Below are 27,732 nucleotides of genomic sequence, written 5' to 3' on the forward strand. Positions count from 1 at the left end.
CTAGGAAAATGTGTCATTAGGTTTCCTCACTGGATTGATACAGAATTTCAGAGCTGGATCTTCATTCGTGCAACTAAATCACACTCTTGGAAAAAGGCAGCCCAACTGCTTTTAAACCCACTGTGAGTATTATGGAGGGAACTGGCAATGCAATAGATTGGACTTATTTAACTTAAGCCAAATAAGGTGAAAAATAAGTACTTCAAAAATATCACAAAAATATCAGCTACTGAGTAAAGGATTTGTATCAAAGCACATGGAAGAAACTTCCTTCCAACAAAGGCATCCAAAGTATACACCGAGAAAAGAAGTCCATGAGCCAGGATTTGAAATGAAGAAAATCCACAAAGGCTGGGCTGGACCCTCCTGCTTTTATTGTAATGAATTCTGTGGTGGGAAACTAAGCAGAAGCTTTCTGGCTGTGCAGAGTTGTATAAGGAACTACCTCTGTCAGGAAGGGCTTATTTTTCCTCAGTTCTCCAGATTTACTTCCTGTAACATCACACCACTTCTTGTAACATAACACCACTTTTTCTTTTCTGAAAAATGATGTGAAGATACTTTAGATGAGCATAATAGTGTGGGGGGTCTCTTTTCCCCAGGTTTCAGGATTTGGAAGAACTGAGAAAAAGGCTGTGTGGGGAACTTCTCATGGAAGTCTGAAAAACAAGTTTGGTTTGGGTATTGCATGTAATAAAAACTTAATTGTCATGCAGGCAGAGATCCCACAAGGATTAAGGCTGCACGTTGGAGAACTGAAATAGTATTGTGTGGCAGAAAAGTCGTGTAGGAGAACTAGGATAAAAAACTTCATCACTTTTCATGAAGCTCCACATCAAAATCCTTCCTTTCAGACCATTATCAACCCTGTTCCCTAGCACGTCATCATTTCACCTCTTGTGGTTTTCAGTAAATAGCTCCAGCTAAGCACCTTGATTTTGAACAAGGAATTCTGGGTTTATAAATAACAACTTAACTGCGTCAAAGCTTTTACACCTTAATCAGGACAGTGTTCCTAAGAAAGCATATTTTCAGAGTCATGGCCCAGTCTGACTCTTACCTTTGTTAGAATCCCATCCTCTCGGTGGTTCTTTTGTAGGACATGCTGAAGTGCCAGCTGGATCTTCTGTTGGAGCTTTTCAATCTTCACTTTCTCCTGAAGCCATGAGCGATCTGAACATAAATGGAGTTAACATCTCTAGTGCTGCACAGGGCTCACAGAGCACCAGGAACGACTGAGGCTCTGACAGAGTCATCCTTCCTGTTTGCAACCTGCCCTCCATTTTACATACTCTCATATAGAAAATGAGTTTCAAAATCAACAGCTTTTGGAGTACAATTATTACGTTCAATTAAATTACTTATATAAAGCCCTTAATTAGAAGAATGCAATTAATCTGAGTATGATTTATTACTCGTTTGCTAAAAAGGTCTGTAAAATGCAGGCTATTTACAAAATGAAGCTACTAACTTTTCACTGCAAAATGAACAGATCGTATAATGAAAGAGTAGTTGGAGTGGATCTTGCAAAGATCTCCAGTGACTTACAGAAAAATCAGATGCAAAGATTCAAATATTAAAAAAAACAAAAAGCAGCTCCTAAACTTCATGGCAGAAAGTAGTATGAGCTGCTGCATTCTGTGTGTGCCAGACCTGCAGGATTCCGGGGCTTGCTAAGACACTGGGCTAACACACTTCCCATCTGGCAAAGAGCATAGGAGTGGATCTGTGATGCTCTCAGCAAACGCACTGTTGCCCACAGACTGTTCACCACCACTCCTGAGCCCACTGCACTGCCACCTAAACCCACAGTTTGCTTCCAAGTCAGACACAAACTGACCTTCTGCCCCAGGATCCTGTTCCCCTGCCTGAGGAGCCGTCCCAGAGCCTGTGAGCACGGAGTTCTTACAGCCATGGCATGGCACACCCAGGCTGGCTCTGGGCTGACCTGGCACCACAACCTCAGTGTCCCCAGTCCCACGGTGGGCACACACCTCAGCTGCCACACTAACACGGCAATGCTGCTGAACAGGCCTGAGGTGGTGCTGGAAGCTCACAGATGTGAAAGCTGACTGTGTGAGTTCAGTGTCTACCTTCTGCCTGTCTCACCAGGATCAGCCCAGCCCAGCCCTGCCCAGCCCTGACATGCATTTAAGCTTTTTTCTAAAGAAGCTGAGTCCTCAACAAGGTCAAAATGTGGAAAACAAGGGCTTAGACTAGGATTTCCAACTTAACAAACTGATTCCTAAATTCACAGTTGTAATGTGTTTATTAAAATAAAACTTTTGATGAGGGAGACACTCCAAAAGATGTGACATTTCCACACTGTCTGATAGTCTTAATGTTATCGTTAAAAAGACCTCAAAATAAAAATGACCTCTACCCAAACAAAGCCAGAGGAAACCTTCATCTCTTACCTGCTGACATTAAAACAAACGCAGAAAACAAAGCTATTTCATCTTCTGTCAGGTGCATAGAACATAAACTTTTTCCAAATTCAAACACAAAACTAATGAAGTCTTCACAACCTGCCAAAAAGAAGGTACAGCTCATGTCACATTGTTTAAAACTACTTCAGAGCCACAGAGTTATTGATTTATTCTGATGCAGATGAGAAACAGATGTAAAATACTTCACAGGTGAATGGTCTTCCCCTTAAGGACTGTGAAGTGATGGTAGTGAGATCTCACTCATCCTTGAGCTTATTACCCCATTCCCACGGGTCTCCAGCTCCCACACCCAGTGCTTGGAAGCTTTTGCACACCGGATCTTTCCTACATTTGGTTCTTGGGGGGTAAATATGGATAAATCTCAAGCCATTTATTTTCAAGCTCAAAACTGGTTTAGCTTTGGTTCTGTTCTAAATGGGGCTTTCTCACGTCAGTGTGGATGGAGGCTGCAAACGTGGCCTTACAAAGCGCTGGTGTGAGGCCAGCTGAGCACACAGAGTGGGGGAACAGAGAGGCACACGAGGAACATGCAGAGCAGAGGGAGAAGCCAAGGTCTGAACACCTGTCATGCAGCAGAGGAGCTGTGCCTCCTTTTCTCCCTCCTGCTCACACCGTGTCAGTCAGGTTACTGTGCTGGCACACATGCAGGGACGGGCTGGCAAAGTGGAGCCCTCACAGCCTGAGGGAAGGGGCTTTCCTCTGCACATCTCACCCCCACCCAGCCTGAACCTCTGGGTACAGCTGCAAACAGATCCAGCTGTGTTTCCTTGGAGCCCAGAACTGTTTGCACTCTGACCTTGCACCTTGAGGGGCTTTAGGAAGGCAGAGAACACTTCAGGAATGGTACAGCATTGATTCTCCACTGAGGTGTTTCCACTGCCCTCCAAAACAGCCCAAATCTACACCCAGTGAAATACATCCTTTTAAAATTAGAAAAAACATACAAGAGAAAAATTCAAAATTATAAACTGTGGTTTAACAAAAAAATTGATTTACAGTGCTTTACCTGCAAATAACTGGACTTGGCCCATTATAAAACACTATTAACATCTTCAAAGCAATAACATCAGAATATCCAAAGTTACCTTAAAATCTGCTGCCTTTTCCAACAGGATATACAAAGTGTTACACTAGACATGAAATCTGGGCTTCTGTTCTCAACAAGTGAGTCCAAACTGCTCTACCCTCATCAAAATGTTGATTTTTACCATCAGTGGTCCTTTACTGCACAGGTGAAGCTGCTTTAACTCCTGCAATCAGCTTGGCCTCAAACAGAGCCAGCAGGACTGCTTACAAAACAAGCAGTTTGAGCTTTGCAGCTCTTTTATTTGAACACTAGAGCCTGATTTTTTCAAAGCAGCTCTTTTCCCTTGCTCTTCCACCTTATTATTTTTATTCCATTTTTTTTTAAGACACAACACTTGACATTTCCTTACCTAAGGACTTGAAAACCTCTGGGCTAGCATACTTGCCATCAAAGTAGACTGTGTTGTTCTGGGAGTCAAAGGCACGGCACATTCTGATGAACACAACCTCTAAAGACCCTAAAACAGAAACAGGGTATGTTTGACTCTGGAAGTCGAGGCTTCAGCTGCAAAGAGCAAGTGAGGATTTAAAAGTAATGCTCTGCTTTCATCATCTATTGAGTAGGGTAAGAGGTTCCTGTGGTGTAACAGAGCATAGCCTGGTTTGCTACTAGAATTAAAAGAATTCCCATAAACCCCTTCAGAAGTTTTTGCTAAAGCAACTTAGTCATTGCTAATCAACTCTAATAATTCTTTTTAGAGTAATGAAGTCTCTGAAGTCAAAGCGGCTCATTTAGATTTATGCTCACAGAGCTTTGACAACTTGGTCCAATATTTGTAAACTGCATTGCTTCTACAGTCTCTTGCAGAGAACAATCTGGATTTTTACCTTGAAATTTTTACCTAATAATCGAAAATTAAATCTGAATCCAGCTTTTCCATCTTTACATAGTCTTGTTGTTCATAATGAAAACTTAGTAAGTAGACTTTGAACTCCTCCTATCCAGAGTAACTACGAAGTTACTTCTGAGACAATTTGTAAGGTTTTGCCCCATATGATTTTAAATTATCATTGTACTACATGTGAATATTTGCATACACAATCACTATATACAAGTAACACCTTCCTCAGTTAAACTAATAGAAGCAGACCTTAAAACTGACCCACATACCTGCTTTTAAAAGCACAATTTGATCATTTTGACACAGTTCCATAAAGCCATCAATGCGTTTGGCAAATTCCACTACATACTGAATAGCTTCTGTGATTTTGACTGCGCACAACTGCCACATTACCTCCCTCTGCTGTGGGAGAGAAGAGAAATGCAGAGATTACCGACCTGGGCTGGCAAAGCTCATTGTCATCAAGTAAAACTGAGTCAAAAAACCCCTGCAGTGAATTCTCCCCAGCACTCTTGGCTACAGTCTGCTGATAAAACAGGGGGAATTGACCTCCAAGCCAAAGCCTCCTGTGGAGTGACAAAGCAAACATGGGAGACTTCTTCAAGTCATGCCAGAAGAGATCCAGGTTGGAGTATTTTTATTTCATATAAACCAAAAATGTCAAAGTGTAACCGTTCTGGTCACTTCAGCAGGAATTTTATTCACTGCATCAAAGGAAAATGCCAATTTCCACTAGCAGGGCATAATCACATTTTCCCTGTCAACTTCTGTGTTTTGTACTGGATGCAAATTATCTGCCTTGCTCATCTTCAGAAGGACACACAGACAGATGATTGTATATGAAGGTCATCTTCTGAACAACATAAAGAAGGCACGTGAGTTTTTCATATGTTGATAATAATGCAGAATGAAATTACCTAATGTAGAAAAAAGGATATTCTTAAAGGTTAAATATTTTTCTGTGGAAATGAAAAACACGTTCAAAGCACTTCCCAGGACAGTTTTCCACACGAAGCCCATGGCAGCAGTTTGTGGATGGAAGGTGTGCTGGAAAGGCAAACACTGACCAGATCTCACAGTACCCCAGGGGGGTGGCAGCACCATGGACAATGTGCTGCCATTCCACAGGTAAAACCCAAACACTGAGGGATAACTGGAGGGTGTTTATAACTCAAAACAAAACACACCATGTAAAATCACAACACTTGGTGGCTTCAGCTTGTGCTGTTGTTGATCCAGGAGGTTACGAATTAAGAGAAGAAAATAACATGCCATCTAGGATTGAAAAAATTCCTGTGGTTTCCTATCCTTCTTTATTACAGATTTTAGGAGAATGGCTTTGCCTTTTCCTATACCTGTACAAATCACAAATGCAAAGGATAGCCTGACCATCTTGCTGCTTTTGATTCTAGCATTTTTTTTTAAAACACACAGAAATATACATTCCTGATAGTAAAGAGAAAGCAGTGAAAAAGTGAATTTTGCAGTGTGTTATGGAAATACCATGCTTGATAGAAACCATGCCATGTCCTGGCGTGCTTTCATACCTTGTTCTGGTAGTTCTCGATTTCTTCCTGCAGGAAAGTTTGCCATGTTATCTGCTGCAACTCCTCTCTCAAGTACTGGCAAGTTTCCATGTGTGACTTGGAAATATTCTGTGCAAGATGTTCTAAGAGAAAGAGCAGAAAGCGACACGCATTAGAAATGCAAAGCTGTACCTTCAGACGGGAGCAAATAACATATTCCAGCTGCAACAGGGGGAGGGAGGAGGGCGAGCCGAGGGCCAAGGAATCCGGGTTTCCTTGGCTGCGGCCGCAGAAGGCTCCTGTCCCGCCCGGCGCTGCCCGGCGCCGCCGGCAGAGGACGCGCGGCCCCCGCGGTGGGAGCCAGGGAACTCCAGCACCCAAACTGGGAACTCCAGCACCCACACTGGGCACAAGAAAGGCGAGCTGGGGGAAGGCCGGGAGGCCCCGGAGCAGCGCGGCTGCGGGACCCGCCCCTGCTGCCTTTGTGGCAGCTCTGACACCCGGGCCGGGAGTCACGGCACGAACAGAGCCACAGAGAACAACCCTGCTCAGATCCCGCCTGACCCGGGAATGTGCTCCGCGGGTCCCAGCGGCACGGCCCTGGAACACAGGACACCGCCATGGGCAGGGACAGCACAGCCCTGCCAGGCAGCGCCTCTGCTGATGCCAAGGCCGTGTTTTATACAACTGAGGCTTTCCAAAAAAGAAATACAGGCAGTTACCACCTGTCTAGTGCTCTGCTAAGCAGGACTCTCATCCCATCAGGCTGCCAGTGAGTGCCGTTCTCATATATTTATATATTCATTATATTTTCTCATATAATTTAAAAATATTATACTAAAATCTATTATATAAAATATTACATATTTATTATAATTAATTCTATTATATTATGTAACATAATATAATTATATTATTTCTATTATAATCAATATATTATATTAAAAATATATCTATTGGAGAATCCAGATGATTAAGATAACTCACTAAGAAATCACTAAGGATTTTTTCTTCAGCTTTAGAGAAGCTTAGTTAACTGCACGATTTAAAATTTCCATCCAATGTTTTAATTCCAAATAAAATATTTTCTGCTGCTATACTTGATTAAAAGAACTATATGGCAGATTTACATTTATTAATAAAACCTGGTTCCATAAACCTTCAGGAACCCCTTCAAAAGCTTGAATGGGATTTAGACACCTGAATTCCACTTTGCCTTTCTCTTTTCTACCCTGGCTCTGGGCCTGTTCTGCTGTTTGAGCACATGCCAAGCAGAAGTGTTGTGACTTATCTCACACAGTTCTGCCTGTGAGGCCACTGGAAAGGAAGGCTTAAAACCAGCAGGACCGGTGGGCATTAACAACATGGGGGTATCTGGGGGACTGCAGCACCAGATCTGTGAAATGGGCCTTGTTTGACAATGAGCAAACCCGGCCCTTCACAAACAACTGCTGCACAATCAGGCTCTTTAGTACCATCTTTAGTACATCAGTAGTTTGATGTAAGAGACTACCTGAAAAGTCTTTTAACACAGGTGAGGTAAACTCAGCTTATATGTGCTACCTGAGCAATCAACAAGGTAGAACACAAGGTAATTTATACTTGGTTTGTTATCACAGCCTTGATGTATTTGAGAACAATTGTTTTTTTCTCACAAGCGTGTAGCTCAGACGTTTGTCCTGGGTAGCAGCCACTGGCATCACAATCCCTGTGCCCTTGCAGGACAGAGAAGGTGAAATATTCCCCATGTTACTCCCAAGCCTCGGCCTCCCTTCTGGACTGTATTGCAGGACACACCTAAATACTTTCATTGAACAGCCACACCTTCCTAAATTGAAACCTTGGTCTGGCAGACAAACATTCTTCAAACATTGTTCAGTAATGTCAGTGCTGGGCACCCAAATCACACTGTGCAGGCTTTAAATGCAAGCAGTGTGGAAATGAAGGGAAGCAACACGACAAACTTATTTTAGGCCAGTGTTCCAAACTCAAAACCTGGCCTACAAAGGAAAAGCCCTTTCTTTTTTATTGTGAGTTTAATGTAAGTCTTTTTAATAACTTCCACGAGAAAATTAGCAACCATTTGACTGACACAAAGCTGGCAGCATTGTCTTTAACCTGACTTTTTCTTCTCATCTTTACCTATCTGAAATTATTTGAACTCAAGCCAGACATAGTATTTTGGCTGTCAGGACCAATTATATTGCAGAGAACAGCATTCTGCAACATAAGGACATTATAAAGTAAGCCTTCTTGTGCCTTCTTCTCTGTAAAATTTCTCAAAAGAATATAAACCACATAAAATTTTAATGTGGAATACCTGTTTTTCAAACTATTTTTTTTAGGGTTTTGTAACTAAAATAATTAGCAAAAATGTTGCTTAAGCAAGCAAAATTAGTTTTAAACACCTGACTGCTTACAGAAGTAATAGAATCATGAGACCACTTCTCTCATGTCCTGTTCCACTTTGTTTATAACCTGTTCACACAGCAGGCTCTAACTCCAGTCTCAGCTCTTGACAAGTCACAGCTGTGGAACTCAGCCCCAGTGTCATCATTCAGGGAAGAGTTTAAAGTAGAACATGCTAATTAATGTGTTTGTTATAAGGCTTTTGGAGAAATTATCAAAATTTGCTACATTCAAAAATTTTCTTCAGTATCTGGGGCCAGATTCTCTTCAACCAGTGACAAGGAGAAGTGCCCTCAGATTAGTCTGGTGCTTTGGTTTCAGATTTGCCAGGTAAAGAGCAGAGCAAAATCAGCCTCATCACTTTTTGTCAGAAATAAGAGTATTGAGGTAATGAAAAAGGAGATAAAATGTTAAAAAATAATTGCAAAAAAAGAAATACGCTGTCTGTTTGCTCAGCACTAAGAATTAGCTTGTTAATCAGTATTCAAAGGGTTCTATTGCAAGGACTGAAAGCAAAAGCAACACTCCTAGAGCTGATCAGCCCCAGGCTCCCAGAGTTTTAGGCCAGAGGGGTAAGTTGTTGTGTGTACCCCGAGATGAGGACACTGTGCACGTCACAGCAGAATACCCACACATACTCCCAGCTCCACTGAAGCAGCATTCTCACTATCACCTGGCTAAATGTGGCACTTTAATCCAAAGGGTACTGTTAAGACAATTAGAATGTAAGCTTTTCTCTCTCATTACCTAATTCTGCCATGGACACAGTTGGAGAGGTCTCCCCATTTGTAAAAGAACAATAAGGGAAGAAGCCCGATGCTGGTGTGTAGTCACATATTGGTTCTGGTTTGATTCCATTAATATCAAGACCCGACTGATCTGGAGAAGGCTGTATGTCTAAGTAGAAGCTGCTAACTGCAGAGTCTGCTTTGCTACCTTCAGGGGTATGCCCATCAATGTAATTACTGAGGTCGTCGTGCAGCTCTGTGAGCCCGTTGGTGGTGATATTGTAAGTGGGGGTGAGCGGCTCTGCCTCTCCCGGCTGCTGCTGGTGGTCGCGCTGCTGCTGCTGCAGTCGGTGTTTCTGCACCTCCGCGTACAGGCTGTCCCGCTGCTTTTTGGACATCCGGCCAAACTTTACAGCTGAAACACAGACACACGGCTGTTACCTTCCCACACACCCACTGCTGGCTCTGGACTGTCTCCAGTCTTTACACACCACAGGAACCCCAAACCAGCAGCACAGGCAGACCTAAGGATCGCTGCTCTCGGTCACAGGGACTCAGCTGCAGGCCCTGCTCTTTAGAACACCCTCTTAACATGCAACTGAAATGGACTATTAGAAGCCTCTGGTTTAGCTTCATTCATTAACTTCCCACTTCTGTACCGAAAAGATTTTCTCCTGAACATCCAACAAAGTTGACAGATGCATCTCTTCAGCATTCAAGTCCTACCTGGAAAAGCAGAAGTTAAAACAGAACATGCTGGCCCAGGATGAACTGTCCAATTCCTGCCAGCTGCACATTCACACCACAGAGTGAACTTAAAAATAGGTGCCAACACGTGGGGTATCGCTCACAGTGTATCAATAACAAGCTTTACTGGGACTGGGACTAGAGCACATGGGAGGAATCACCAAACCTGCCTCCAGCACCGCTGTGACAAGCAGAAGCGTTACTAGGTGAGCAACTGTTAAACCTGTATTTGTGTGTGTACACACGTGCACACACAGATTACTACTGCTTTGAGAGGCAGTAGCTGTCAGCCAGCAGCAACTGGTTTGTAGCATCCAGGGAATTCCTCAGGGTACAGTATGTGATTTCAGGGACCTGTATCAGCTGCAAAAGCCCCGTCCTTTAGAAAGGTGACTACTGCCTTTTACTTCTCTACAAGAAAGCAAACTTGCTGGAGGAACTAGTCATTACATGATCAGCTGTTGCAGCTTTTTAGTCTCATGCCCAATAAAAAAATTAAGACAATGTAATTCAAGAAGTAAATGTAATCTGGAAACAATCTCTTTAATGGGGCCTCACGTACCCAGAGTAATGTCTGTTGTGTTTGCTGCTGTCACCGTGGCAGGGGAACAGAGTGACTCCAGTCTCCAGACTGGGTAAATGGTGGCAGCTCCCCCATTGTGGGGAGGAGTGCAAGTATCAGCTGCAAAGCCAGTTCTAACTGAATTACATAAGTGTCCATCTTACAGAGCTGGCCTTTCATCACTATTCCAGCTGTAATTCTGAGCTTAGTATTAACAGCACTGGAACAGATTTTCTTCAGAATTCTACCTTTGAAAAAACACTGCATTATTCTTCTCTTTGCATTTTTTTTCATTATTCATTATATACAATTCAACTTCTCTTGATATTGGGAAACAGTTCTGACCTGCACCCAGGCACTGTTAACCTGCAACCACAGCAGGTCACTTCAATTGGAATGAACATATAAAGTATTAACATCAGACTAAAAATCTGCATCTTCAAGTGACCAGATACAAAGCTCTTAACTGGGAACTGTAATAGATGAGTAAGAAAAAAAAATAAACCCTGATATTCATGTGAACATGTAAAAACATACAATGCATAACACAGAAAAATAGGGAGCAACATCTAAAAAACACTTGATGACCACAAGTATCAGCCCAATGCACAATTAGCCTTTAAACCCTGTGGGTCTGAGCTGAACCCGCAGCACAGCACAGCCTCCCTCAGTGTGTGCAGGCAGGCAGTGTGAGCAGTGCTTACCATCCCGGGACATCCCCACAGCCAGGCATTTCTGTAGCCGGCAGTGCTGGCAGCGGTTGCGGCTGGTCCGGTCGATCAGACAGTTCTTCTGCCGGGGACAGGAGTAGGTGGCATTGCTCTGCTGACTCCTCCTGAAAAAGCCCTGCCATGCAAGTGCAAAATACAAGTCAAGAAGCTGTTAACTGGTGCAGCAGATAAAGACTCTGAAAGGCAGCGTACCTAACAGAACATGGAGTTCAAGGGCTCTATAGTCAACTAAAGGAAGTTAAGAGGGTTTTGGTGGTGGGGGCTTTTTTCTCTCCTAGAAACAAACAAAAAACAGTAACTAGCAAGAAACAGTTCATAAAAAGGTGTTATAACATGTAAAGGAAACACACGTTTATCCACTGATTTTACAGATCCCATATTACATATGGTACATCAGTTCTTTCCAAAGGAGATAAAACTAATTATAGACCCAGATTTCCTGGATTTTCTATCTTTCCTGGGTCAGCACAGATCTCCAAAACAGGGAGGATTCAGCAGCTGCTCCCCTGTTCTGCTCTCTGCAGTGGCAGGCTCTGATATTCAGCCTCACCAGTGTATGCACATGTTTAAAAATACTCAGCACTGAGCACTGTCTCCTACAAAGAACAACTTTCTAAAGGAATTTTATATACTCACAGAATCATTAAGGTTGGAAAAGACCTCCAAGATCATCGAGCCCAACCATTATCTCAGCACCACTGTGCTCACCACTAAACCCCAAGGGCCACATCCACATGCCGCCTGCAACACTTCCAGGGATAGTGATTCCACCATTTCCTTGGATAGCCTGCTCCAATGCCTGACCACCCTTTCAGTGAAGAAGTTTTTCCTGATATCTAAACTTCTCCTGCCACAACTAGACGCCTTTTCCTTTTGTCCTGTTGCTTGCCTGAGAGCAGAGCCTGACCCCCCCGGCTCTCCCCTCCTCCCAGGGGGTTGCAGAGCCAGAAGGTCTCCCCTGAGCCTCCCTTTCTCCAGGCTGAGCCCCCCCAGCTGCTCCAGTCCTTCCCCAGCTCTGGTCCCTTCTCTGGACACACTCCAGCCCCTCACTGCCTCTCCTGCCTGAGGGGCCCAGAACTGCCCCAGCACTGGAGGTGCCCCGGCAGTGCCAGCACAGGCCGGGCCTTGCCCCGGCCACCCCACTGCTGACACTTTGTGAGTCAGTTTGGTGCTGACAACTGAGGTTCTGCTCCACTGGGTGCAGGGTTTAGACTCTCAAGGAGGGGGAAAGCCAACCCACGTTTTGTGTGTGATGTGTTTGCTGAGTAACCCCATCTCCAAAGGAGGGCAGCGCTGGGAGGTTCCACCCCGCTCCAGCTTTCCTGCCTCCCTCAGAGCAGTGGTGTCATTCCCACTACACCAGCTGCTCGCTTTGAAGTCATGTCATCCTTTAGCCACAGACTGCCCAAACATAAGCTGGTGTGTGTGTAATACCTACTTCACAAGGATTCTGCAAAGATGGAGTCATTCTAAAGAGGCACTTGAGATCAGTGAGCACAGTATTTCAGTTTTACGTTGCCACATAATGGATTAATTAACAGTGCTGCAAAGAAAATAGTTCCTCGGCAAGGCTGGGCACCTTTTAATTAAAGCTGGACTTTTCCCAATGTTTTATTTACTCGAGGGCTGCAGGCTGGAGTCCCTCGGCACAGCACACTGTCCAGACACCGGGGAGACAAACAGGGGAAAGGGCTTCTGCATGGCAAATCTCAAGGGAGAGACTTCCCAACAAACTGCCTGCAGACAGAGACATGGGAAACACTGAGACAAAGCCCCTGCTCCGTCTTAGAGGAGGGCACCAGTCTGTGTCCATTATGCCCCTTTTATTAAAACTTTACTGGGGAAACATGGGGTATTAAAAAAAAAGAAGGAAATTCAAGGTGCTGTCTTCAATTCTCTTTTCCTGTACATTATTTCTCACCCTTTTATTCTGGTCTTTGTTTCTGTTTGATTGAACTTTCAGCTGTTTTTCCATGTTTGTCAATAGTGAGATGATTGTACAGCACATACTGAGCTCCAATTGAGTGCATTTCACCCCAAAGAAAACCTGAAATACCGTGGAAATTTCTACCATCCCAACATCACAACTGATCCCTCTGGAGGAACCAACTCTTCGGTTAGAGAGCTTCACTTCTGAGAGCACCTTCATGGACACTGTCACTCCAGTGCAGGTCCACAGGCAAGTGCAACACCATTCCCCAGGAAAACAGGATTAGGGACTGAGCTGACCAGGGGCTGACTGATCAAGGTTCTGCATCAGTCCCCAAAAAGTTCAGTTCTCCAAACACCTTTTCAGTTGCACTGAATCACATGCTCACAGAGGAACCACATGAACTCTTCTGCCACCGCCGAGATCCTGAGAGTCAGCTTAATCAGTGTGTCCTAAAACCTCCAGGACCTAAATGTTTTCCTTCAGCTGGGATATATACTGAGTCTGAGCTGCCAGTCTGGCATTTCTCTTTATTAAGAATAGTCTTGTCAAGCTGAGGATTATTTTTAGTATTATAATGGAGAAAATACTGGGCTTTTTCCTTTTCCAGATTTTCCCTAGAGACACAGCTGCTCAATACATTTTAGTGTACCATGTATCAGCTGAGTTACAGCTTCAAGCTAAATTTTCAGTAGAGCAGAACTGCCTGAAACTGGGGCCTTTAAAAGCACTTGCACTTTACAAACCAGATACAGTAGAGTGCTTTTAAAAACGAACCCTATGAAAAGATCAGCAGGAGCTAAAGAAACAAAAAATCCACCTTGCCACAAACTTCGAAAACTAATTTAAACTTGTCCAGAGCACAGAAACACACGTATCTGAGATTTGAGAGTGAATTTACAATGAAGGTCAACTGAGGATTTTTTGCTCTCAAAGTTTTTCTACATTGCTATGAGAAATAAAATACTTTTTTTATATATAAGTGTATCTCAAAGTTGTAAGATATCCAAGTTCCAAACTGGACCTGGGTATCAGGGTCTTTTTTGGCCAGATAAGGGAAATATAAAAGTTCCTAAAAATTAAAATCTTTCAGGGCCATGTGGAAATTTTGTACACAGGGGTTTCTCTTCTCTCCTTGGGCTAAGAACAAAGGAAGATCCTTTGTGACAAGGGACACCTCGCAACCAATCAAAAGGAAGGGAAAGCCCCTTTTCAGAGAAAAGAAACCTTTTTAGGCAAAACTGAACATATTTAAACTTATCTGAAAAAGGGTGGGATTTTGTGAAACTATACAATGTATGAAAATTAAACCCAAAGGGTCTTTCTCCCCAAAAAACTCGGTGTGAGACCAGACCCAGCGCGCTGAATAAATTCTTCCTTTTGCTTCATAAGTTTTTGCCGTCTTTCTAAATTCGAGAGAGAGATTTCTCACATTGCTGTCCTTTACTTGTGAGTTTTCCAAGCTCCTGGTGGTCCTTGTGCTCTCGCATCACTGTAAGCCACGGGGGGAAGCCCCTATTACAGGAGTAAATACAGTTTCTCTGCAGGTTGGTTTTACCCCTCTATTAAAAGAAGAGACGGAGAGACGCTGTGTTGTGCTGCTCCCTCGCTCCCTCCCGCCAGAGGCAGGGAGCTGGCTGTGATTTCCCCCCGGGAAGGAGGAGGTGGCTGCATGCCTGGTGCACGTGTATGCACCGAGCCTTGTGCGAGCCAGCCCGGGCCACGTGCCTTTAATGGCCGAGCGTTCGCAGCCGGCCCTGCACGGCCCTCCGGGGCCACAGGCAGGGCAGCCCCGGGATCCCACAGAACAAACCCCGCTGCACCCGGAGGTGCTGCTGGAACACCCCGACCGCGGCTCCGGCCGAGCGCAGGGAGCTCTGCGGGGCCAGCCCGGAGCGCCGGCTCCGCTCCCAGCGCTGCATCCTCCGCATGCCGCGGCACGAACGCGGTGCCGGAGAAGAGCAGAGCACGTCACAGGCCCCGGCTCCTCTCTGCGATTCAGACTCCTATTTATACACAACACAACCTATGGGTTTTCATGGGCTGCCAAGAAATCAGGTTTGGGGGAAAAAAGAGGGCGCAAGAACTTTTCATCTGCGAGTCAGCTTGAATAACAACTTGTTAAAAAGGACCTTTGAAATGTAAATAGCAGTTTTTGCGAAGTCTATTAATAGTTTCAGTCCCTTCAGTGCCGGGTTTGTGTCTGGGCTGCTCCTCACCCAGCCGAGCCTCCCGTGTCCCAGCCCAGCTCCCCTCCACCGGCTCAGCCTGCAACGCTGAGCTCATGTTTGGTCTTTTGACAAATTTTCATTTAATGAATTGATTCCTACAGTTCATTAACATACCCACTTCCACTTCTGTATACACATATGTCTTAATTAGCTGCTCATTGGCTGTTTAATTACAAGAAAACAGCTGACAGCTGCCTTGCTGCATCCTAATGGCAGAGGGTTTGGAATGACTGTGTGTGAGTCTGTGACAACAAAGGCTTATTCATAATCCCATGATTTATGGCTAATACTTAAAGACTTCCACGTATCATTAAGTTTTGCAATATTCTGAGCAATTAACAATTAGTTGGGGGGGAGTCATCCTTTTACTGTTTTCCAAAGCAAACCACCACAAATTTTCTTCAAAGGAACATCAGAAAAATACACTGTAATAGGCCAACATTCAAATGGCATTTTTAACCCTTTTACAAAAATGAGCAAATATTTTACTTGTAAAGGGAGGAGAGCACTGTGACAATATTGTCTAATAAACTATGTTAATAAAATATTTGATAACAAAGGTATAGTGCCACTGAAAACAGAGCAAAAATGTTCAGTTTTACACAGGTAATAAAGACAGGAGTGAGGCAAGAAGGGCAGGGACAGCACACCAGGTCTTGTTTCCTGCAGTAATGAACCCAGATGTTCTTTGCAGGAACAGTGAAGAAGATCATCTTGGGTCTTAAAAGACACAAGAGACAAAAGCCAGCACCGATAAACCTTTGAGAGCACGAGAAGTGCCCAGGAGTGCCCTGCATGGTGGCTTTGCAAGACCAGCTGTGCAGTCAGGTAAAGAGAGGGATCCCACCATGCATTCGTGGGGCAGGTGGGCATGAACCAACGCTGCTGACTGCAAAGGCAAGGCACTGCACCTGGGAATCCAGTTAAATTACACAGGTCATTCACAAAAGGTTCATTTCCAACTAAATTCCTTGCTATGTCCCTTGAAACATTCAGGGATTTTCTGACAACGTGGAACTGGATTCCACTTTCAGCTCTGAGAAAAGAGTAGGGATGTGTACAAACCACTCTCCTTTCCCAGCACAGTCCCTCCTACAGAATAAAGGTTGGTAACGGGTTCCCACAGCTCATGGCTGAGGAGGTGCTCCATACAGATGCCAGCTTTTTCAGTAGTGCTCCTACAACACAGTATTCCCAGTCTGACACAGGAGAACAGACTTCTATTTCTGAGTTGTGGCACAGTCTTTGTGTCATTCCTCATCCATGCTTCTGAGTAAAATCTTTATATGATTAATCTCATCTTCCTTTTTCCCCCCATCATATGTTGTATACTGGATATCAGCAATGGTCAGAGAGAAAAAGAACCCTCTCTTTTAAAATTTATTTTATCTACAATAAGCCACAGGAGCCCTTCTAGATAAAGTGTAAAACACAGCCTGGCTAAAAAAATTAATTTTTCACTTGTGGGGAGGAGAGGTGTTAATTTTTTTTTTTTTAAAGGCATATTCAAACTCAGCTAAATAGGCTGATGGGTTGGGAGCACTCAATGGTGCTTGTGCAAAACACTGCCACTAACTTCATAAAAACAGCCAGCAACATCACAGCAAGGTAGGAAATGAAAACTTCTCGAAAAACACTAATGGGTTTCATTACAAATCTTCAATTCTACTTATGTAAAATGCAATATAACAAAAAAAAAAAAAAAAGGTCAGGAAACTTTCAACTCTGTGAAATGCAAGGGTTGCCAACCTGCAGTAGAGCAACAGGATCAGCAACAGGCAATTTGACCTGAGCTGGTCTGTGATTCCACACATACAGATTAGAACTGCAAAGTATGTCTTCGCAACTAAAACTTCACTTTAAGTTTTAAATAAATTCTATTTCTGGTGGTTATTAGTATTTGCACAGTAACATTTCAGTTAATGTTACTACTGAGTAACACTGAAGTCCACACTAAACTGGAGTGAAAACCAGCAGGAGCTTTTGAAAAGGCCCCACTTTGCTGCTGCTGCTGCTGCCTGTAGGTCACCCCTGCCAGGCTGGGTCTGAGAGGGCAGCAGCACATCTGCTCCCTCCTGCCAGCTCAGGCCCTGCTCCCGCCACCCAACCCATGGGGGGGTTTGGGGCACTGGGGCAGGACCCCCCTGGCTGCCCTGGGACTGTGGGTGCAGGATGTTGGCTCCAGAGCCAGAGCACAGCACTGGGACCGGGTCTTCACAGCCAAGTCCTTGTTCCAGAGGAAGGTTCAGCAGAACATGAACAGCAATGGAAACGTGCTCCAACCTGCAGCAGTCACAGCCACAGAAAAGCTGGGAAAAAAACCCATTCCAACACACACCTGGCTCCTCTGGCAGAAGCCAAGCTATGCCAACCTTTTCACCAGCCAAAATAGTTCTGCTGGGTGAGACTTTGTTGACATTACTGTGGAAAGGTGTAGCACAAACAGAATCCATCAGCCACAGTGGGGCCTTTTAGTGCCGTTTAGGTCACGATCATTTCAACTCTTGCTGTGACTTGTGCCCACCAGCACTGCCCTGTCTGTCACTACCTGCAGGTCATCTGGGCTCTGGCACTAAGACAACTGAGCTGCAGAGTTATTTCTCTCCTGAAAGGAAAAGAACTCAGTTAACTAAGTTGATATTCATTGGCTTTTAAATTCTGCCTGAAATTGTATGGCCACCAAACTTTATTGTGCTCTTCCAAGAGAGGGAGAAAATGCCAAACTCATGGGCCACTGTTTTCCTTAGCACACTCTGCCTTGAGGTCCAGATGTGTTTCAGTGTGCTGAGCACACCTGCCTGCTTGCCTTGCCCTCTGCCCTTCCCACCAGCTGACCATGCCAGTGGGATCCTCAGTCCTGCAATTTATCCAGCATTCAAAGGCAAATCCTTTGTTCTAACACGTAAGGAGCTGCACACACATTCCTCACTATCAGCAGGCATCTGTTGTTCTGACTGCTGCACAAAGGACCTTTCTCCTAATAACTCACATTTGCATTTATTCCCAGGAAAGCAGTCCCTCCAAGGGAGGAATGCTCCATGGACAGCCCTGTCTCCCACCTGCAGTGCCCAGGGCCTGCCAGCTCCTCCTCCCCAAGGGGAGTGTGAGCACAGGGGCTGCTCCCCCCCTTTCCTGCTGCTTCTGGAGGGGGCTTTGCTCACTCAGCCCTCAGGGGAAGGCCAGGCTGAAGAGCTGCATGAGGACCACACAAAGGATACCAGGGCTGGCAGCTTTCCTTTCCCTTTCCCTTCCTTTCCATTCCTGTCCTTCAGCAGCCACTCCTGCTCCACCACAGCCGTGTGGAGAAGGCCCAAGAGCACCACACCAAGCCCTGTCTGTGTGCCAGGATGTTTGCCAGGGATCTCCAGGCAGCCTCTCACGTATCCAGGTCCCAGACCACCTAAGGATTAAAGAGGTCTCGAACCTTGAACACAACTGGATCTCCTTTGACAAGACAGTCCCACAGCAGAACTCTCCTGCAAACGTCTGCCACTTCCCTCAGCTGGCATCTGATAAAGGCTGCTCAGCCACATAAACCTGCAAAAAGTCATCACTTTGTTATCAATACATTTTAAGTGCATTTCTTGCATTTTCCATAGCAACAGCAGTCAGAAAGGGCAGAAGGTGCTCTTCCCACATCATTCTAAGATTCTTCAATGTATTCTTTTTCCTTCCTTCTTACCGATACTTCCACGAGACTCAGAGAATGTGCTACTGAAAACACAAAAACCTTTGGAAAACCACAGAAGAAATCTTTATAATGTGAGTGCAGAGAAGAAGGGCTTGTGGTATCAAACATGTCAGGAGAGCAGACTAAAAACTGTCATAAATTCTTCACCCCTGAAGTGTAGATTAACAGGAGAAAACCTACCAGCAGGGGACTGCAACATGTACACAAAGAGAGCAACAAGCTGGAGCTTGGCTGTGCACACTGTGTCACCCCAAGCCAGGGGGTGCACTGGTGAGCAAAAGGACTGACCACTTCACTCTCACCTGGCCATTGCCCAGTTTAATTCCTGCTTGTGAAGAAAATAGAAATGCTGCTGGTGTAACCCTTGTTCACTAGAGTTACCAAGGTACAGCTCCAGGACAAAATCCAGAGCCCAAACCTCACGCAGCAGTGGTTGTACTGCAGGGAACAGGCACTGCTTCCTGCAGGACCTGAGCCTGCTGAACACCAGGGGCATGGAAACACCACCTCCTGCCAAACAGAATGGATTTGTAACTGTAGCTGAGTACAAACCAAAACAGAGGGGCAGAGAGCTCTCACCTATTTCAGCACAGCTTCATACAGTTTACAAAGCAAAAGCAGAGAGGGAGAGGCAAGAAAGCCCAACTCCCCCTCGGCTGAGCCCACTGAGCTGACTCCTGCTGCTCTGCCTGAAGCAGATCATCCTCCTGTCCCTGTTCTGCTGACTCAGAGAAAGGCAGTTTACAGCACACACAGCACAACTGTGAGTCTGAGGATTGTCCTGAAAGCTGTGGCAGTGCAGGTGTGTGTGTCACAGAAATGTACTATTTAAAACCCAAATAAAACCAGTGCTTCAGAATCCCCAACAGTTTTATATTCTTTGAAATGGAATCCACTGATCCTACTTAGGCCCAATGCTTGCTCTTTAAAAAAAGGAAGGAAAATAATCACTATCAAAAGGCTAAGTGCTGTTTTCAGACTTAATATTTTAGAAGCTTACCTTGCAGCCTTCACATGTAATGACACCATAATGGATTCCTGATGATTTGTCTCCACAGATCTTGCATGGAATAATTTCAATTTGAGCTGCAACAGAAGCACGCAACCAGTTAATTACATTTTCTTTTAAACACCTTATAAAAGCATTCCCTGATCAGCATTTGTACAGTGAAAACTAATAACCTGCTAAACATTATACTGCATTAACTATTCATTGCTGAACTGCAAGGATCCCCTAGAGCTTTGGACTAAATTATGGCTGCTCGTTATATAATAGCTTTTGGGTTATTAAAATGGGTCATTTGAGAAGGTGTTTAAGAACCCACAAGAAGGCTGGAATCAGCATTTCAAAGCCAAAAAGAGTAGGAGAGTTCACATTTTGGCCAAAGAGCTAAGACGACACTAGAAAGGTTTCTTCCAATCGCATTCATGTGAGATCATAGCAGGCAATTTTAAAGTTTGCCCTGCCTGGAATCAAATGCACCACTTTTCCCAGAGGGGCCACTCAGCTCCCATGGCCAGTCCTAAAGGGGGGGAACAAGGTGAAGAGCAACTGCATTTTGCATGAAAAATCCATAACTTTTGTATCTGAGCAGCAAGGGAACCATCAGCACGTATTTGTGTGTGCTGCCCCACAGAACAAGCGAGGGGGGAGCACACACAGCAGCACTGAGTCCCTTCACTGCAGCCAGAGGAGTCGCACAGCCTGGAAATGCTGGGCAGTTGTAAGGTGTGAAAGCCCTCATTTTCTGTATTGAAATCCATCCATATGAACACACCTACTGAACTCAACTCGCTGTGTGATTATCTCTAAATCAAGCACCTTCCCATCTGAGCATGGAGGATTAAGAGGGGACTCCTCTATGCCCAGGAACTCTTTTGGAGTCCCTGGCTGCAGTATTTTACTGGCAAGTCTGTTTGGACAGGGCTGTGTAAGGCACTGCTTCACCCTATGGAATAGCAGCAGCCTACATCTCCCATGTGCCTGGCTGTGCTCACAAACACCCCCTGCTCCAGGCAGAGACTGGAGAGCCCAGGACAGCCCCCCTGTGCCGCAGTGGGGTCGGGGCGAGGCTGCAGCAGTGCCCTGACCCGGCCTGGTCTGAGCAGGACAAACACCCCTCGTGCTGTGTCCGGAGCTGTGACACGTTAGCAAGTGCTGTTCATCTCCTGAGGAACTGAAATCCAGTCACCAGCTGCCTGCCTGTTCAAGAGAGCTGCTATTTCATCCAGTTTAGCTATCCAGGCTATGACAACACATAAAATCCCACCTAATGCTACTGTCTTACAGTGCAGCAGCTTAACTTCAGTTGTACTCAACACTGTTTTCAAAAATTCATGTCTGCTCTTAAAAACACTGCATTTTACATGCTATTAAATCCCTAACTGGCTGCTTAATATTAAATAAGAATCATCTTGCAGTGCTCCTGTGTGCTCCAGTTCACTGCAGCTCAGGATCTGGCCCAAACCATAAGATAACTATAAAGCAGGAGAGCACAAGACTTGTACCACAGCACTGACTGTGCTGAAATATTCCTTCAAAACATTCTCCAGGTGACACCAAGTGCAATGATGGGGGCAGCTGAGTGGCACCCAAATGGGACTTATTTGCTCCCAGGAATCCAAGAGCAGCTGAAACGTCTGCTGGGGAAAGCAGTGCCCAACAGCCATGGACTACACTGCAGTTCACTGCAGCTTTCAGGATATTTTCATACAGCAGGACACCACTTGCACCTCCTTCCATTGTAAGGACCTTTGTATTCCTGACCTTTGATCCCCCACCGTCCTTGCAGTGACAAACCCACAGGCTGAAATCAAAAGGTCTGTTTAGGACACTTAAGGAAGGAAACACTTCTTCCCCCAAAATGGTTTTTAGTTCACTTTGCTCTCAGCAAACACATTAAACACAATGGAGCAGGAAGTGAACTAATAAAAGGGGAAAATAACGTGTGTGCTCTTTCATTAATGTGTTACATAAATTATTACTGGGGCATCATATGTTTATGAACAAAGCTTGGAGCAGAAAGGGCGGCACAACCCCCCCTCACATCCACAGACTGAAGAACAGGCTGAAACCCACAGAAACTCAGGATTTGTACAATGTGCAGTTCAAATTCAGAGAGCAATCCTGTGGGCAAATTCCAGAATAGCTCTACCAAATCCCAGTGGTGCCTTTCCAACACAGGATTATTTCTCTGCTGTGCTGCAGTGAATCAGCAGCCTTGTGCAGCTCCTTGGACAGGGCACTGACAAGGCTTATCTCCACAGCTCCATGGCAATGTATTTTTTACATTTCCCATTTATATACATAATTACTGCCTTATTTTGAAGAGGTATGATATAATTGGATCTGGTTTATCTACAATCTCCAGCACGTTAGTTAAATCACCCATGAAGCCTGTCTATGCAATCCCTATTTCTTAAGCAACAGGACATTTGCAGAGGGTTTCTGAAGGAATGTAACATGCCTTCAAAGTGATGGCCTAAAGCTAGGTTAGTAATAGTCTAAAAGGTGCCATAATTAGTCCCAAATGCATTTTCCAGGGTGCTTTACTGGCAGAAGAGAATCTCCACAGATTCACAGGCTCCAGCTGTGCCAGCATTTACCCACCATCGTTTGTATGAGCAACGGCACCAAATCAGGTACTCAAATTTACATCTTCAAGGTACTTCCTTTCAATCAGGCACAGAGCATTTAAAACTCCAAGTTCCTGTTTCACTCAGACACAGGCCAGTGGCTGGATCTCGGCAGCAGAACTCACTCGGGACTGCCACAACCAATTGTAGTAGAAATGAATGCACAGAGAGATCAGATCAATTACTGCTCCACGTGGGGCCTGTGCAAATGCACTCATTGAAATGGAACCCCTGTCACGTTCATACACTTTCCACAGAGCATGAAAGGACTTAAAGATACTTTAAACTCACTAAATGCAAATTGCCTGCGCCAAGATTATGCATTTTTTCTTACAAGGGTGAAAATATTTTCCCCACTTTTAACTTTGACATGCAAATATGTACTTGCTAAAACCTTGTTCTTATGCAAACAAGGCAGGTGGGAAATATTTTTACATGTCAAGAATATGTTCCGACTTGGTTTCTCACATTCCCAGAGTTACTTAAAGCTTCCTACTGTGCTCAAATTAATTGTACCTGTTCTGTGCTTACATTTATTTATATGGTATATTTTTCAAGATTACATAAAATACTCTAATTCATGTTTTAGACTAGAATTAGCCTAAATTACAGTTTACAATTTCTGTCTCCTGGGGTGGTGCTCAGGCTGATTCTGGTTCATGCATGAGCAAATTATTTCTTAAATATGAATTGCAGAAAAAAATAAACTCTTGTGGTTGCTTAGAAACCGCCACAGATACCCAGGTGACAGATGTAGTTTGTATTCCCAGATTAAAGGCCTAAGACTCTTTCACACCCTGAAATAACAGTGCTCCAGAATACTACCAAGGATGTCCTGTGCCAAAGGCAGCAATGAGGAGGAATAAAAGCCCAACCAAACCACCAAGAGCAACAAATGCGAGCTCATGCTCCAAGACCCACTGCAGGCACAGAACAAGCTGCTACAGAAACAGGTCCTGAGAGAAAGAAGGGACCATTCAAGGGCTGGAGGCAGCAATCCCTACAGACTGATGTCACACCAGCTCATCTCCACAGGAGAGGGCCTCTGACACCCACCACCACCTCTCAGTCTATGGGCCTTCACTTGGAGCTGTGCTATCACCAGACTTCCCTTCTGCAATGTCAGATGATCCTCATTTGACAGCAGGAAAAAGGAGTGTGGACTCTCATCTGCTCAAAATCAGACAGAACAGGAACTTGAGCCCAAGTATCACAGGGAAAAGACCCCTCTTTTTACCCCCTGAACCTTTCCTCTTCCTCCATGCACTGTCTGCACATGGCAGCTGCCTGAAGCAGCTCTGGTATGCTGCAGTAACACACTGCCTCCACCTCACTCCTAGGGAATGTGCCTACCACACAACCAGAGACAGCACGAAATGACATCTTTTCCTGGCACCTGAAACACAAGAATATGCCTTATTCCCTCCTGTTCCCCAAACCTGGAACAGTTTCACTGGGTTTGCCTGCCTTTTTGGAGCTTCCTCCTCCAACCAAACCCTCTAGACAGCCTCTCCCTTTTTGTTAATTCCTGCACCATGAAATGTTGCTTTAGTCCTTGTCCAGTTTGAGCAGGAGAGAAGGAAGAAAATCCAATTCTGTGTTTGTGAGGGAATGCTCTGCACGAGCTCATCATAATCTTGAATTTCTTCCCTTCTGACTTGTTGGGCAGACTCAATTCAGGGCTGTGCAGCCAAGTAAAGCACAGGGCATCCTTTTCCCCAGTTCTGTCATTTAAACAGAAACACACTGAGCCTCAACACAGCAAAGTGTATTACCAGTCCACCCTGAAGAACACATTTTTCAGAAGAAAAAATTATTTTCCAAAGACAGAAGTTTCTTCCTCCCCATTGAGGTGTCTGAATGAAATGTTTGTTCCTAGTGAATTAATTGTCTTGGGGTAGAGAAAGGATTTTTCTGTTCCTCCTCCTTCTTTCACACTGTTATTTTAAAATGGTACATGCACACAAATAACACTTTTTTTCCCAATTCACAACAGGTATGAAACCTCAGATTTGGTATCCTGGGAAGGGCTCTTCAGTGGAAGCAAATATTGGTTCCCATTCCTGCCTTTTAGGTGAGATTCACCTCGCTGACCTGAGCTATCTTGAAAGTTGGGTACCTGATTGAAGCTAATTGTCTTGTCTGCTTCTACAGTGCTGAGGAAGGGAGGAAGAAGGAAAGAGAAAAGGAAAGGAAGGGAGAAAGAGAAAGCAGAAGGAAAAAGAGCATGATTCATCTTATTCAAGACAAGCAAAATGAACCCCTGAGTGGAGATGCCTCCTCTTCACTCAACAGTGAAGGAATTTAATGATACCTTAATTACAAGCCTAACTTTTAGAAGGTGAAAGTTGGGTGAATCTGACTGTCTCTTACTAATTCTGAATTAAAAAATTAGCATTTTCTGGCAAGGCAAACCTGTGTGGGAAGTGCTCCCTTCCCCCCCAGTCCAAGGGGTCCCAACTGCCTGTGTGCTCTGGCACCACTGAGCCATGAGAACTTCTGAGATGTTCCCTGGCACAGCTCCCAGGGTAAGAAATTCCAGGCACACACCTTCCTTTTTCACTCAGCAAAGATGGACTTAAGCACATCCTGGTTAGTCTGCCAGACTGGTCTCTATTCCTTAAAACCTCTGTGGGCACTGCACATCCTTCTGGGATCCAGGGCTTTCCGGGGAAAGCATCCTAAGCCAACCCCAAGTGCTGGCTGAGCTGAGGGCTTGCCTGGAGGCTGGATGTGGGGTACACACAACAGCCAGGGTGGCAGCTGGGACCTCCTGGCTCTCGGGACACTGCTCAAGTCACCCCTTCCCTGACTGCAGCAAAGGTTTCAGTTCCTTCCCCGGACGTGGCTCACCTGTCCCCACCTCACTGTTCTGCTGCTCAGCCAGAAGGGCTCACAGACAAACATGATACACAGACAAATTGGGCCAACCTGCTTCTAAAGGGCTGCAGTTTGTGCCAGACATCCCTGCTAGTGCTGTTTGTAAGTATATTGATTAAATTAGGAGGCATGCATATTCAGTGACACAGTCATACATATTCATTGACTCAAACAAGGGTACCGCATGTAATGTGGTATTTAAAGCAACATGATATCTGATCACAAACTGAATTAACAAGGAATGATTTTACTATATAATATTCTAATCTTCCTGCATTTTCAGCTTCATTACCTAAATAATTTGCTCTGTCATGTACCCTCGGTAATTTGAGCTGGCTGCAAACCCCCCGCCTGCCAACACCTGCCGCTCCCAGCGCTGCAGTTCCAGCGCTGCAGTTCCGCGGAGCCCGGCGCTGGTGGCAGCACAGCTCTGTCACCCAGCACTGCACCCAGGGACCCGTCCCCTCACAGCCCCCAAACACAGCTCTGTCACCCAGCACTGCACCCAGGGACCCGTCCCCTCACAGCCCCCAAACACGGAGTGCTGCTGAGCACGGAGCTGCCTGGGACACAGCTGAGGCGGTTTTACAACCCCCGGTCAGCGCTCCGAGCAGAGCTGTGCAATGTTCCTGCCCATCCCTGGTGAAGGTGTGTTTATCCCACACACGGCCCCCACCAGAACAGCACTCTGGCCACGAGCAGGAGCCTGCAGGGATACACCTGGCATCAAGGAGATCCAGAGAACTACCAAAGCCCAGTATCCCGGAGATTTGTGTCTCACAGCTGGACCTTCTCAGGTCCAGTAAGGCTGAAATTCCAGCAGAAGCCTTCCCAGCACACAGGATATTCCTTGTGTCTTCCTCTCCATCACAGATCCTCCTCTAGCTGAGCTCAGCTGTGCAGTGGCCCTTAGGGGGTATCAGATGGGGAACTTTCTGGGTATGTTTTTCCATTTTCACATCTTTGGAACTGCCAAAATACTCTGGAAATCAGGAGGATTGGGGTGATGGGCAGAAAACCAGACAAACACAAACAACCTCTCCAAGCCTTGTTTCCTTAGGAAATCACACTGGTAATAAAATAAAATAAATACTGGGGTTATACTGGTACAAATCCTTTGAAGTCTGTGGGTGTGATGGGTGGAGTAGAAACGAACATGGCCACCACAGTATTAATTAAAAGTAAAGTATGAGCAACACCTCAAACGCACGGGGCAGAAATGCTGCAATGCCAGGACAAGCTCTGTGGGCCTGGGCACAGCTGGATCCCTGAGCAGTCACCTGACACTGCCCTCCCAACCCCTCCAAAGGGTGTCCCAGGAGACCCCTGACAAACAGCACAGCCCCTGCTGGGGCTGCAGGGCTGACTTTTAGCAATCAGCCTCAATTCTTTCAACCTGTCACTGACTTGGGCACGTTGAAGGTGCAGGAAGAGCTCCCGTGCTCCTGTCAGGATCACTTCAGGGCTATTGTTCAGGGCTATTGTTTTGCTTCAAGTCAAGAAATATTACTGGCACAAATTTTAACTTAAAGAACCAAAGCTTTGCTATCGCATCAAGGACTGGCTTCAACAAAGAATACCTGAATACCTAATGAGAGAAGGCAAGATGGAAAAGGGTTTGGGTCCTCTAACAGGCAAAACTGTTTTAGTGAAGCTGTTGTGTGAGGTCTCTATGTTTTTAATGTCATATTCAAATAGAAAATTGCTGAAAAACTTGAATGTCATAATATCGTAATATTCTTAATTTTCATGAAGAAAAATTAAACCCAAGTCCCAACACCAACAATGTAGGACTTGTGCAAGTGTTTACGAACACAAACAAGCTATAAATTGATTTAGGAGTTTTAGAGGAACTCAGAGAGGATGTTTACTCCCTCTCATTCACGTGTACAACACTGAGTGATTTTAATTTCCTTCTGTATAACAGTCTTCTCTCTCTCTCCACTATCTTTGCTTTACCCATCCACAAACATTCTCATTCTGCTGCATCCAGACGTGTTCTCTTGTCCAGGAGCACAGAGGAGAATCAACCCCTTGTTACATCCAGGGCACACAATTGACATCCTCCCACTTCGGGAAATCCAGGGAGTTCCAAAAGCTCCAGCTTTGTTACTACTTTCATGAGCTTAAATCAAATAATGAAGATGGCTGAAAATACGGACACTGTAACAACTTCTTTTGAGGAGGAGTTAAAACCCAGAAAAACCCAACTCTAAATACAAATGTGTCTTTTTATAGCGGAGGAGATCCCCTCACTGCCACAGCACACAGAACAACACAGTA

The 27,732-nt window shown here is 45.0% G+C and overlaps 1 protein-coding gene across 3 annotated transcripts in view; it reads right to left on the reverse strand.

Annotated features, from left to right (window-relative positions):
- The window catches only part of RORA (RAR related orphan receptor A), a 358,502-nt gene that overhangs the window by 7,261 nt on the left and 323,509 nt on the right, over positions 1–27,732 (reverse strand). For all 3 annotated transcript variants that reach the window (XM_039387663.1, XM_039387661.1, XM_039387662.1), the window contains 8 exons: positions 19,934–20,019; positions 11,055–11,196; positions 9,061–9,456; positions 5,926–6,047; positions 4,648–4,780; positions 3,887–3,994; positions 2,418–2,528; positions 1,061–1,173 (listed from right to left, as the gene is read on the reverse strand). In XM_039387663.1, coding sequence (XP_039243597.1) covers positions 1,061–1,173; positions 2,418–2,528; positions 3,887–3,994; positions 4,648–4,780; positions 5,926–6,047; positions 9,061–9,456; positions 11,055–11,196; positions 19,934–20,019 — 1,211 coding nt within the window. The remainder of the gene's footprint in view (positions 1–1,060; positions 1,174–2,417; positions 2,529–3,886; positions 3,995–4,647; positions 4,781–5,925; positions 6,048–9,060; positions 9,457–11,054; positions 11,197–19,933; positions 20,020–27,732) is intronic.

This window comes from Pipra filicauda, unplaced genomic scaffold (genome assembly GCF_003945595.2).
Source record: "Pipra filicauda isolate LSUMZ 115617 unplaced genomic scaffold, ASM394559v2 scaffold57_size4234018_pilon, whole genome shotgun sequence".
In the NCBI taxonomy this organism is placed as follows: Eukaryota; Metazoa; Chordata; class Aves; order Passeriformes; family Pipridae; genus Pipra; species Pipra filicauda.